Source organism: Uranotaenia lowii, chromosome 3, assembly GCF_029784155.1.
Source record: "Uranotaenia lowii strain MFRU-FL chromosome 3, ASM2978415v1, whole genome shotgun sequence".
Classification (NCBI taxonomy): domain Eukaryota; kingdom Metazoa; phylum Arthropoda; class Insecta; order Diptera; family Culicidae; genus Uranotaenia; species Uranotaenia lowii.
This window is the reverse complement of record NC_073693.1, coordinates 356,792,555-356,807,045: the sequence shown is the minus strand read 5'-3', so window position 1 is coordinate 356,807,045 and position 14,491 is coordinate 356,792,555. Positions and strand designations below refer to the sequence as shown.

The window sequence follows — 14,491 nt, the reverse complement described above, 5'->3', positions numbered from 1 at the left end:
GGTTCTTGAGATTAGGAGCTCATTCTCAGTGTACAAAACTCATATTCTCTCTTTGAACATCAATAACGGCGCCGGAATTTGTGCTTTTGGACCGAGGTCACCTCTACATCCTAGCAAAAAACTTTTGGTTGGAGATTTGGGTGCAGGGATATGATAAGGAAACACTTTTGACAAGTGTGATGAGATATTTCTAGTAATATTTTTCTATGTTCCTATGTTCCTATGAAGACTTTGTCTATCTCGGTTCACTGGTGACCGCAGACAATGACACCAGCCGTGAGATCCGGAGGCGAATTATCAGCGGAAGTCGTGCCTACTATAGACTCCACAAGCAACTGCGGTCGAGAAGACTTAGCCCTCGCACGAAGTGTAACCTGTATATGACGCTCATTAGACCGGTTGTTCTCTACGGGCACGAGACATGGATATTGCTCGAGGAGGACCTGCGTACACTCGGAGTATTTGAGCGAAGAGTGCTAAGAACCATCTTTGGCGGCGTACAGGAGAACGGAGTGTGGAGGCGAAGGATGAACCACGAGCTCGCGCGACTCTACGGCGAACTCAGTATCCAGAAGGTGGTTAAGGCTGGCCGGATACGCTGGGCGGGACATGTTGCGAGAATGCCGGATGACTGTCCTGCAAAACAGGTGTTCGCCACGAATCCGGTAGGAACAAAACGAGCAGGGGCGCAACGAGCAAGGTGGTTAGACCAAGTGGAGCGTGATCTGGCGAACGTGGGGTGCCCGAGAAATTGGAGAACGGTTGCCATGGACCGAGTGAATTTTAGGAATTATGTTCGTCAAGTTATGTCGTAAGACGGAATACTATGTAAATAAAAAAATAAATAAAAAAATGTTCCTATAATTTTTTACTTAAACCTTTCAATTGTGATAACTTCTCGATGGCTGCAGTTTATCATTTTGCAAGTATTTAATTAAGTAAGCAAGTATTAAATTGGAAAATTTAGGTAAAACGATAGAAAAACTCAGCTTTTTTCGTTATCTTCCTCTGAAATTCCTTCAGGGTGAGAGTTATTGCTTAAAAAACTGATAAGTCCAATTAAAAAAAAATTAAGAAAAAGTTTAAACAGGGAAAAAATAAAAATAAAAAACGCTCCTAAGTCTGTTTTAATTTAAGGTCAACAATTTAATTCTCGAGCAATCTTGTTTTTTTTAACACATCTACTAGACAAAGGCAATGCTCAGCCAATCCATTTTTGCTATATTTTTCTATTATCTACGTTTAATGAAGTGCAATTTAGAAAGATAATCTCATATTGGTATTGTGAGATTGGAAAGCATTAAGATAATTTTTTTTTCCAACAATTTTTAATAAGTTGTTGACTACTAAATTTTTTATAAAGTGGGACAATGTAACTATATTAAATACTTTTGTTTTATATCTTCTAAAATTCTGTATAATTTATATATTCATTTAGTTTGAGTTTTTCATACACACTATCAGCTTAATCATTATTATTACTTAAGTCATAGCACTAAACATCATCTTCACTACATGCTCATGGGAGGGGGGTTTTGATGACAAATTTTTAACATTTTTGCTTAAACAATGCCTACACAAGTGAAAAATTGTATATGTACTTAGAGCAAATTATTCAGATTCAAGTTATTTTGCATTAAAAGTTGTTTATTTTTGAAAATAAGTCCTAGGAGAAGCCAATTTTGTTCATGAAGCTTTAAAAAATATGTGAATATTTGTGATATAGCTCAGTTGGTAAATCAGTTGCTTCCTGAGTTGATATCCGTGAGTTCGATCCCAAGAGTAAACATCGATCACAATTGTTCCAGATAGGTTTTTCAATATCTGGTGCATCGAGAATCGAAACAAAAAAAAAAAAAAAGGATTTTGAACCTTCATTCAAATTTTTTTTTGTTAACACTAGAAGGACCGGCAAATTGAATATACCTATTCGGACCGCGACCAGTCAAAATGACTGGTAAAGGGAAAATTTTTTATATCATAATTTTTTTAACTTTTTTCTTTTAAGATTATTTTGTAATTTATTCGATATCATTTTTGTTATAAAATGGAAATATTTTGTCACCATGGGTGCACGGAATCACCTCATATTCGCATAGTTGACGAATGCGTGTATGTCATAAAATGAATATTTCAAATAATTATCAAAAAATTAAAACACATTATCAATTTTATTATAAAATCATGTTAGATGGCTATGGGTATTGACCATGGGTGCACGGTTTCACTTCAATTTGGTTTTAGTAGATATTTTCTAGCATCCATCGCTCTGAAATTTTTCAACACGTTGCCTATAAATTATACCTGATATTGTAGGTTTTGAAGCATACTTTTTCTATAAGTAGAGCAATTCACCATGGGTGCACGGATTCACCGCCATTCATCCAAAATCAATTTTTTTGCATGCTAAAGGTAAAGAATAAAGACTTTTATAGATTCAAATGAAAAATTGTGTTAAATACATGGTTTTTCACGATGGGTGCACGGATTCACTGCGTTTTAATCAAATATTGGACTTTTTCCAAATTTTTAAAAGCATTTTTACAAATCTGAACTAAACTAAAGTCGAAACCATGTTGTTCATGTTGAGACATAATGATTTAAATAACTATTTTCATTTTAAGTTCCGTTTTTTCATTCCTGGAAAAAAATATTTTAATTATATCTTGAAATAATAAATTTATTTATTTATTATTTAAAAACAGGTTTTTGCAATCGTATATTTATCTGATAAGATCTGATCAACATCCAAGAAATTGGAAAACATGGACCGAGTGAATTTTAGGAATTATATGCATCAAGTTATGTCGTGCGACGGAAAAGTGGAAATAAAAATAATGAATCAACATTGTCAAATGTTCACGTTGACTTGTTTTTCCTTAAAAGTTTTTTTAATGATCAATATTGCATTTCAAATACCTATCATATCTAATTCAAAAATATTTTGTGTTCTGAAGCAAGTTGAAAACTATTTATTTCTATATAATTTTCAACGGCGAATTTACAGCCAATCCGTGCACCCATGTTGAAATATCTTAGCGCTGATGTGGTCTATCAGATAGGCTGGCGCGAGTCTGGTCTAGGTATGCCAGGCGTACTGGGTTTGATTCTCGGTATCGGCAAGAAAACACTTGGGTTTAAACCCCATAAGTTGCCGACAGGTAAGATGTGCTTCCTCTTATAATAAGAATGTTCAATAAGAATGTTCAATCAGTTGCCAGCTGGCCAAGTATATACACGGGTGCCAGAATACCTGTAAAAAACTTCCATTGGAAATTTGTCAAACCTAATAATCTAAGAATGTATGTGAACACATACTTAGGCAGAAACTGCGGTGAATCCGTGCACCCATGGTGGATAACCAACATATAAAAAATATTCCGTGCACCCATGTTGAAATATCATTTAAATTATTCAGTTTCATAGCTGGTGTCTTCAAATTTGAATAAATTTGAATAAATGAGTACACAGTTCATAATTATTTTACTCATTCTAGTTTAGTATAAAACATATTTATCACCTAAAACTACTCGATTTCTCGAATGGACATGTATTAAATCTAACATAACTTTTACAAATCTTGGTAAAATGTCGCCAAATTTTGACAGAAAGTTTGATTATAGTTGAGCAACAAAACGGACTAAAAAAATTGGGAGTAAAATGCTTGAAGCGCCATACAGCGGTCAATCCGAGAACTTTTTCTACAAATTTTATGACTTCGCATCGAAAATCAATAATTTCATTACGAATGACACACTCCTGCCCACCATAAATCAACTAGGGCTCGTTGTCTTGAATGTAGATTGCAAATGAAACCAAAAGCAAGCGAAAAAAATTTATCTTGTTTGAATTATAGGGTTGTGAATTTTACCAGTCATTTTGACTGGTCACGGTCCGAGTGTCCATGGCGAAATTTTTCTCGCTTATTAAAAGATCTAGTGAAATAAAAAATACAAAGTTTTGTAGAGATTCAAAATTCATGAAAAGTCGTATTTTTTGCGAATTTTTAGAGCGTAGTGTATAAAAGATACTCAACAAACAAAGTGTCCAACCAGTCATTTTGACTGGTGCGGTCTTTCTAGTGTTAACTCACTTACTTTAGCAAGCTAATTCTTCTAAACCATATGCATAACCATTTCAAGCATTGGGTGAAAATGTATAAAATATTCAGAAATAAAAGTAAAAAACAAGGTTTGCGGTTCAAATAAGGTTTTTTTACAACTCTTGTAAACTTGAATAAAATTTAAGACTTAGTTAGAACCTTTGATTTTGAAGAATCTGCAATATATGTAAATTTTGTAAATAATATTTCCAGCTGCATTTTTACATAAGGATAAAAAACAAGTTCAATAATTATCATTTAATATTTCATAATTTAAATCCTGTAATTAAAGTTTTCAAAATCAAAATCTAGATTGTTCAAAAAACAAATTCTTTGAAATGTATCAAAATCTTATTTTTTATATGTTTTTTTTTTTTTTTTCAGGAATTTACCACTAGGTGGCATTCTTCCCTATTTTTTATATGTGATTTTTATCAGGTTTGTGTTTCTAAGCTGTCTTTGATAAATTTAAAATTTTAATTTTGAATCAAGAATCAAAGTAATAAAACTCCGATCTCCTTTAATTTGAATCCCTGATGAAATTTTATCATCGATATTTTAATATTGATCATAAAACTTAAATTTGAGCTTAATCTGAATACAATCCTTGAATTTTAGTTCCAAGTCTGAATTCTGCATTTGAACCCAAATTCTAAGCCTGAATCTAAATTCCGGATAAGAAATCCTATGAATTTGAAAACAAAAAGCGAAATTTGTATCAGAACCCTTGACCAGATATCTTTTATTTGAACTTGAATTTATGGTTTTCAATATGATTTTCTTTTCAATTATTTATTCGTAATTGAACTTGAAAAATTTGAATAAAATTATTACATATTTTTAATTTCTGGACTCATGAAACTTTCTTATGATTGAACTCTTCACATAAATTGAGAATAAAAATTCAGATCCAAATCTTAAAAGTGGTATGAATTTCAAATATTTTTTTTCATATCCCGAAATTCAGAGTTTTGAATATGGAAAATTCATCACATTTTAGATTGAAATGCAACACTTATGTTGGATCAAGTATCCGGGCTTGGCAAATCCAGGCAATTTATCCTGAAACCTTGTTTCAAGTTTTTCTTAAAAATCCGTCCAATATGCAGGCGAGTTTCGGAATTATTTCTCTAAAATAGAGAAGAAAACACACGGAATACTTTTTTTTTTCGAAACACATCAGGCGATTCAGAATCATTAGAAAAATCAGACTTCCAAAAAATCGTTTATGTTTTTTGATAAAATTTGATTAAAAAACTGATTTGGAAACAAAATACATGATTCTAAGGACTCAATTGAAATTTTCGTTTGATTTTGCAAATAGAGTGAGAAAATATGGTCCAAATCCGTACAATCTTGTAAGCTTAGTTTAACTTTATTTGGGACTCAATAACTTTCAAAAGATGAGAAATTTTTTGAACAACTGTTGTAGAATTGTGGTCCTGGAATGAGATTTCGAGGTTTTGGAGTCAAGATTGTTACACTATTGCAACTCTTGAATCATTAACGTAGTTCATCAAAATTTGATTAGAAAATTCAAATTTGATGTTTAGTACAAAATTTCACTTGGCAACTTCGGACCTTCATGGGGGGGGGGGGGAACCCCTCCATGATGTATGTATGTATGTATGAATGAATGAGAACCCACCAGTGGCTGATAGGTCTTTCGACCCGAGGCGGTACGGGAAGTCTCGATAGCATTTTCAAATGTTGTTCTTGCTTAACTCATCAACAATAATTGCAGCACAACCAAGGGGCCCGTTACCACTGGCTTGGGACAGGTTTGAATCATCTCGCTCCCTTCAAACTGTTCGAAACAAATGAAGAATCCTGGAAAGGTACCTTAGTACCATACACATGATTACAAATTTGCCGAGATACTCCGGCTTGCTTGAACCCACAATCCATTGTATATCAGTTTTCCGCTCGTTTGATGCCCTGTCCTACCCCCCCACTAAGCCCCCATAATAGAGTTAAGCTATTTTGAATTTACGATCATTATACACTGTTGAATCATGTTTTGCATTTTACCTATTTATAACATTTATTTTATGTTAGAGATGTACCGAATAGTGGTATTCGGCGAACGGCCGAATACCGAATATTGACCTTTTCAACTATTCGGCCAAACGAATAATCAGCCGAATATTCGTTCGAACATTCTATTGAGTTTCAGTGAGAAAACAGCTTAAGCGATTATTTCAATGCTTTTTATTTCTTCCACATAAATGCCCCTCATGTTTTAAGTCGATTATTTTCAACCAGATGATATTATTGGATTATGTATTTAAAGATATTTTTTAACTAGGAATCTTTCTGATTTTTAAAATCACACCAATAACTAGTCGCTTCTAGGGCGTTTATCACTAAAAAGATTGCGTTCCTGCGAAATCTGGAATAAAACATGTCGAAATTGCTTCCCTGATATTGAATTAGATAAAGGTCGAGTTTGAGCAAGATATCTTCAAAATTGTTGTTGAAAAGATAAATGATCTTTAACCTTAAACATACCATACTTTCAACCATACGTATTCACACGGTCAGGCATTCAAAACGATTTTTGAAAAAAAAAATTAAAAAGGGCAAAATATATGAATATTTTGAAATTTTTGAAAAATCGTTATTGAACACAAAATCTATAAAATTTAAAAGAGGAATTTGTGTTTTTTGTTCTATTTAACAAATAATCTGAATAAACCCGAGCAAAAATCGAGAAGTTTTAAACAATATCTGGACATGCCGGCCAGATTTGACTTATCTGGTTTTTTAATGGATTTATGGGCAAGCCTGAATATATCCAGAAAATCTATATAGAATAAACTATAATCAAAGTATTAAGCTATACCGTTTAGCATTCTCTTGTACGATCTACAGTGAAATATACGCGGATACACCTTAGATGTTTTGCTGAAACGATAAGTTTTTAATGATTGTGTAGCTTTTAAAACATTCCATTTTGATATTTTATAAGTTATCCAAAATTATTTGAAAAATTTACAAGTCTGTAGTAGATATTCGGCCTATTCGGCCTATTCGGCCGAATACTTAGGTCCACTATTCGGTGAGCCGAATATTCGGCTTAACGGGTTTTCGGCGGTATTCGGCGCCGAATATTCGGCCGACCGAATATTCGGTACAACTCTATTTTATGTTTACCTGATTTTAAAAAGGAATCTAAAACTCATAAAATGATATTTAGGATACTTATCGTTTTTCCATAAAAGGCTTCGGGTATTTCTAAGCGGCCAAAAAACCATATAAGAAAAACTTATCTGATCGCAGCATGCCGAGATCACCACGGCGATTGGCCTAATTGCAAACTTTTCTTTCCACACCAACTCGACATAACAATCACTTCTTCAATTATCACATTCTAAACATCAATTTCAAGGTTCTTGTTATCTTGATTGTGATTTAATTCATAAGTATCCCAGGAAATTATTTAATAACAACAATCGACGACGATTATCACGAAATGTGAAAGAAACTGCAGCCTCAACACATTTTCACGTGGGATCTATCAGTGAAACTCCTTCGTAAACTTAGAGTTACACTAATTCAAACGCACTGGAGTCACAAACTTCACTTCAATTGTCCAAACTTTTGCCTTTTGCTCGATGCAAATTTTTTTAAATGTGCATAGCTATCAACCCACAAGCCCGTTTGAAACACTTCCGGCGTTCAGAGAGTCAGTAGACTTCCAGCTACTTCTTTTACTCATCTTCTAACAATTTATGAAAATTATTCAAATCAAAACAAACAATTTAATTAAAATTTTCTCGGACCCGAAAAAACACGTGCGCTGCCATCAGGACAAAGCCTATTCTGCTTGATATTTAACAGGAAGCGATTAACACTTACAAAAAAATAAAAGATAAAACTGTGTCTGTTTGTAATTTGATACTTTATGAAAAAAAAAAAACATCAAAAATTGATTTTTTTAACATTTTAAAAATCAAACAAAATCAAAATCAGCATAAATTAAAGCCAATCGTTGTTTAAAATTTTATTTTGAGCAGAATGTTTCAAAGTATGTAAATCTATCCAACCATACTAATTTTTGCAGCGTCACAAATCGGTCCACGTTTTTGTCGATGTAAAATAGTTGTTGACAACAATATCATCGTATGTAAAAATAAAAAAAAAATTGAAGGCCAGCTTAAAGCGGGATTAGGAAAACCGGCAACAAATCGACAATTATGTTAAATATTTTCAAACGAATAGAATTCTAAATAGAGCTGCTCTGCCTTGTAATATGCAATTTTTGCAAATTCGAAATAAAAGTATGCATTACGATCAAGTTTTTTCATAGAACTTAATTTGTAAGTATTCATAAAACTAAACTTCTGTAAATTTATTAAGGAAAAAATAGAGCTTTTTAATATTTTACATTGAATAATGATTACAATTTTAAAGAAAGATAAGAAAGTTATACTGCCCAGAGAAGTCCTACGCTTCTGAAGCGCTTGTTGGAAAATTGGTCATCCCAGTAATGGAACGTGTATTTTGCATTGTTTTTATGCCCGCTTGAGGGGGGGGGGGGGGGTAGATCGAGGCTTTTTTGATAACGTTTTCTGTTTCCTGAAGCTTGACTCTCAAAATAACTCAAAATTTGTGATTTGGTAGGAGACAAATTTAGCCGATTTTCCTCTTCGGCGCAAAATCAACATACATATTTTCTTCTTCTTCTTCTTCTACATCAACATGGCCAAAACATGTAGGCATCCTGGAAAATGAGAGACTTGCGTCTATCATTTTTCTTTTCAGCGTATTACCTGTTACATATTACTATGCATTGCAGATATTACTACGGCCAGGCCAACCATGTGATGAAAACCGCGAAAGATACTGGATACAGGGGCGGAATGAAGCGTGGAGATCCCTACCAAACGCTCATATAATATTTTGAATATGGAAGGACCTAAATTTGAATTTATGTCATTTGGGAATATTGATACATTAAATGCTGTTAAGGAATTAGTAAATTACGATACTATTAATTAGAATATAGAATACTACATTTGGGTTTCTGTAACTATTTTGCTTTCGTATCTTTCCGTCTACTCTGTGAATAGTATGAAGGGTTAATGATCAGAAAAATTTTAGTAAACGGTTGAAACACAAAGCAATTAATTATGTATTTCCATTGGCTTTGTGATTGAGAAACTAAGGCAGTTCGTATGTAAAGGCCGAACAACAATTAAAACAAAAATTAAAATAATTTTAGATTAAAATGTTTAAGCTCGGCTAGATCTTTTTGTCGAACACTACTTTTGAATGATTCTATCATGTATTTGTTTAGAAGTAAACTAAAGAAAAGGGAAATAAACTTAGCTTTCATCCGGTATTGAGATTTCATTCGGCTTCTGTTCCATTCGTGCAGCATTCCGAATACCAAAACCGTAACTTCAAACAGCATTTTCGGATACTTTCTCCCTTTCCTTCAAGGGAGTGAGCAAGACGAACGCTGTCAATATTTACTGGTGTGATGAGTAAAAGCTCGCGAAGACAGCTGCTTTTTCGATATTCCACCATTTGATGCAGCGAGACAAAATGATGCACACTCAAGCTTGGACAAAATGGTTGAAAAAAAACACACCCGCGACGACTGATAATGTCATCCATTCTACAGTTTTTTAATATTACTAACTAATTTTTTTTGGGAAACCGCATAAGATACTTTGAATCACTAATTTCCATAGCACGTAAGCACGAAATAACCAGTGAGGCCACCGTTGTTATGATGCAGACTATACTACCAGACGCCATTAATTTGATGAATTTTTCGCATGTTCATTTTCACTTAAATTTCAAGCACCGAGTTGAATTTGGAATTAAGAAGCATTCGAAGTTTAACGAACTGTTCCGCCCGAGGTCTTTCGCGCAACTCTCATTTAGTTTCACTTTAATTAAAATCTAAAAAACCTCAATTTTGATAAAATTTTCGCGGACGGAAAAAAACACGTGCGGTTCGCGAAAGTCATGGACTACTCCTCCTCGGCGCAAAATCAACATACATATTTGTATTTTTATTATTCTACCAGGCCCGAGGAAAACCACCCAATGTTCCTGTGAGAGATGTCTTGGCCGTGATGAACTTGGACTACATGTTCGAAATATACCTTTTCCTTAAAGCTATTGATCTCCGTCTATAATTCTTTTTATTTTTCATATTTCCCTATCAATTTTCTTTTCTATTCTGATAAAAAGTTATGAACTAAATTTAAGCACACAATTGTAAACAAATAAAACGAATTTGGCTCCTAAAAGCCTCAAGGTATGAGCCGTTTCAAATAAAGATGTTGCCAAAAAAAAATCATTCTTTCACAGTTTTTGCGATATGGCACGATTTTAAATTTAACCAAAACAGAGAATCAACTTTGTTACACCTATTGAAGTGCAATGCAGGAAAAATGGTCGCATTAGGAGGCAGTCTTCTTTGTATATATAGCCATTGTCAGCTTCCCCAAATTTATCTCCGGAACAAAAGTTTCTGGCCGGAAACCTGCCAGGTTTCCGCTAAAAAGATCGTCCTGCTGCTCAATACGAATTTTTCCAAAATATTAACTTCCCCGCTAGCGGCCAAATATTTTGCACACGATTTGACCACCGTATTTTGTTTATTTTACCAGTGGGCAGCTTTTTTACCTTGTAGAAATGAACTTAGACCTATTTATTCGTCAGTTAGACGAACTAGTAAGAAAATTTATGTTTTTTATCACTTTCCCTATTGATATTTTTCGGATGGCTCTGGATAAAACCTTCCATATTCCTTATCTTCATGGAATAAATCAATTTCCGTTCAATTAAAATTTCAGCTCACTGTTAGAGCTTCTAGAACTCTTTAAACGAATTACAAAATTGATTTTGGTTGAAGAGTTGATTTCCAGCTGGTTTTTGGACTCAGACCGGAACTTTCCCGATTTTTTTTCGATTCTGCTCGAACAATTTTGTCTAAAAGTTATGTACAACTCAAAGTGTTCCTTTATTTTCGAATACACTTCTTATTCACAAATTACTGTTTAAGTTTCAGTTTCGGTATTGTTTACCCCTGAAGGCAAAAGATTTTCTAAAGAACCGAAATTCAAGTTTACTGCCAAACATTTGGAGCGGATTGAAGATGCCTTTTGTTTTCATAAAAGGCTGGAGTGAAAGTTAATACAGAAGTTGACATAAATGTTTTGAAGAATCAGGTGTTTCGTGGATTCGGTCAAATTTTGTTGAACCCAAAAATGTTTTTTTCCAACATGATGGAGACCCTCGAAAGGGATCCAAACATGGCTGGAGGAATATATGAAGTTTTGGCCGGAGGATCTTTGGGCTCCGAGCAGTTCAGATTTGAACTCAATCGACTATTTGATATAAAGCTTCCTTCTCTGAGGTGTGGGCTTCAATGTCATGCTCCCGATTTAGATCTTGCCGGGAGAGAGAAGTCAAAAGTAGTAGTAGTCAATTTTCTACAAATAAAAATTTCGAGATGGAACCAGATTTTGACATTTTGTGCATTTCAAAGTTATTTGACATCAAAATTAAAATTTAGATTTTTTCGATTTCTTTTGGTGATTTTTGAGGGCCAAACATTTTTTTGAGCGCTTTGAGGCGCCCCTAAACCAAGTCCTATTGACCTGAAATATTGCACAGGACAGTTTTCTGGGCCGATTTACAAAATATATATGGTTGGTTTTTGAAATTCGACATGACCCATTTGGCAAACATACATAAAAATAATTTTAAAAAATATTTTTTTTTAAATAAAATATTGAATCGGAAACAAATAAATAACTGGATTATTAAAAGAGAGTCTTTGAATGAATCCGAGGGTCATAATATGAATAAAAGCAAAGCAAGACACAATTCCACGGAATGTGCCGATAGTGCTTTTACCTGTAGAAAATTCGTGTGATAGATTAGAGAGCTGGAAAATATTAATTAATGCATTGGGATCAGATGCAGCTGCCTGCCATCACGGGGAGAGGGCTGCTAGAGGCCAATACTTATTCAGCTAGGTAGCGAATATTATTCGATGAAGTAAAATATTGTCATGCGCGAATGGAAAAACGAACGAGCGATGGATGGACGACACAATTCCCACCACCTGACCAGGCAAATGATTCCATGGACCAACGACGACGATATGAATTGATGTATTGGCACCCGGAAGCCACGGTCAATTCGATTCGATAACATACATAACCAGAATAAAGTCCTAATCTGACAGACGACACGAATGGACAGACAGACACAGAAATTTACAACGAGAAAAAAATAACAACACGCCTCATCCAGGGCACAGACCGTTGTACTTCCCGCAGATCCAGCGAACGTATTCCCAAGAAGCTTGCAGTTCGCTATCGTAAATACGTCGCCGGCCACCGTCCGGTCCACCCACGTCGTCAAACTGGCCCTCGAACAGGACCTCCAGTAGATTGAACCGTTTCCGGAACTCCCAGTAGCGATACTGGGTCCACGGTTCGAATTCACTTGTCGTCGTGTCGTTCTTCTGTTTGTCAGGAGTCGGAGTTGTTGTAGTGCTACTGCTGGTCGAAGTCGAAGTCTGGTCCTGGTCCCAGTCATTGTCCCCGAGAAAAATCATCAATGGGGCTATAGTCGGGAGGCCGTCCGGGTCATCCGATTTGGGGCTAGCTGTTCCACCCAATCGACCGAATGAATCCTCCGCCCCAGAATCAGTTGTCGTCGTCGTCGTCGTCGTCGTCGATGGTGGCCTCCGGTGATGGTGCCGGTTCATGTAGGACCGAATCAGAACCGTTTTATTCACGGTCCGGATTGACTGGAGGGTCTTCATTACGGCCTCCTGGCTCGTCAGATTGGTGCATATTGCGGCCAGGTGCAGACTGTTAGCATAGGATGGTTCCTGATCCGGACTAGTGGACTTGAACTCATCTTCGTCTGCTTCCTTTTCGTCATATTTAGAGCCGTCATCGTCGGATGCTGTGAATGATGCTGTTATGATGCGGTTTTGTGATGAATGCAGATGAAAATTCAAGCTCGCGTTGATGGATTATTACCATGCCCCTGGTTTGTGTATGATGTGAGTGTGTTTATGAGTCCGCGAATGAATGTGTGTTATGAACTCGAGAGTTTTCCATTTCTGTGTATGTATACCTACATGATGAATAAGTGATGTTTCGTGAATGATGCTGTTAATTAACCAACGACGGACAGCGAGTTTGGCATGAAGCACGAATTCGGAGCAACATTTTCCCTACCCAAAACCACCCACACCCCATCTGGAGTCGATACAAAAATATTCATAGCCGAGCAGCGCGCGAAACGAGAGAACAACGCGGCGCAATAACTTTTCCAATTCCGGCCAAACTTTCCCCTTTGTACCGGTCAAGTTCAATTTCAGCATGATGTTGTTTTGCGAAAAAATTCTGGTATATTATTAATTATTAAAGGAGTCAATTTAGTTGAACTCAAATCTGCTAGAATTTTATCAAATATCAATAGAAATTTCTTCAACGAAAAAAGATTATGATTATAGAATTTTCCAATTTTCAAAATTCTGGAAAATTTCCAAAATATAAACAATTTTAATTTTTTTAAATTCAAACATTTTGTGAAATTTACATTTTTAGTAAAAATGGACAATTTTGTCAATTTTGTCAATGTTTACCTCCATTAGGCAATAAACTGGCACCCAGTATATGTGAAAATCGTTTTGTTTCCCTCGTTAAACCGGAATTCTCAAAAGTTATAGTTTTTAGGTAGTTATTTCCACAAGAACAATCTTCCGGCTTTCATGAACATAAAAAAGGCTTTAAAAAATTCGACATTTGTTTTTACTATTTTTGTTTATTTTAGGTCAAATACAAGTAAATTTTGTGTGGTTTTTTTTGCGATTAGTCATTTTTATTTCATTTTCAAGTCACTTTGGCGTCATTTTCGTTAAATTTGTATATCATTTTATGCCAATTATTGTGCAATTTTTGTGTTATCTTTTCGAAATTTTGTGTCATTTTTGGGAAATTTTTGTGTCATTTATGAGTAATTTTTCAGTAATAATGTATCATTTTTGTAAAATATTTTTGTAATTTTTGTGTTCTACATCTTATTATTTAAAATTTTATGTCGATTGTATCATCTTATTACCAATTTTTATGTCGTTCTTGTGTCATTTTTGTGTCATTTTTGTGCCATTTTAGAGTCATTTTTGTGTCATTTTTGTGCCATTTTGGTGTTATTTTTGTGTCATTTTTGTGTCATTTTTGTGCCATTAATGTGTCATATTTGTGTAATTTTTGTGTCATTTTTGAAATTTTTGTGTAATTTTTGTGTCTTTTTTGTGTCATTTTTGTGTCATTTTTGTGTCATTTTTGTGTTATTTTTGTGCCATTTTTGTGTCATTTTTGTGTCATTTCTGTGTCA

At 34.6% G+C, this 14,491-nt stretch overlaps 1 protein-coding gene across 1 annotated transcript in view; it reads right to left on the bottom strand.

Moving 5' to 3' along the window:
* Positions 1-12,380: 12,380 nt before the first annotated feature.
* The window catches only part of LOC129753983 (low-density lipoprotein receptor-like), a 40,317-nt gene continuing 38,206 nt past the window's right edge, over positions 12,381-14,491 (bottom strand). Inside the window, exon 11 of the mRNA XM_055749839.1 lies at positions 12,381-13,063. Within this exon, the coding sequence (XP_055605814.1) occupies positions 12,381-13,063 (683 nt within the window). The remainder of the gene's footprint in view (positions 13,064-14,491) is intronic.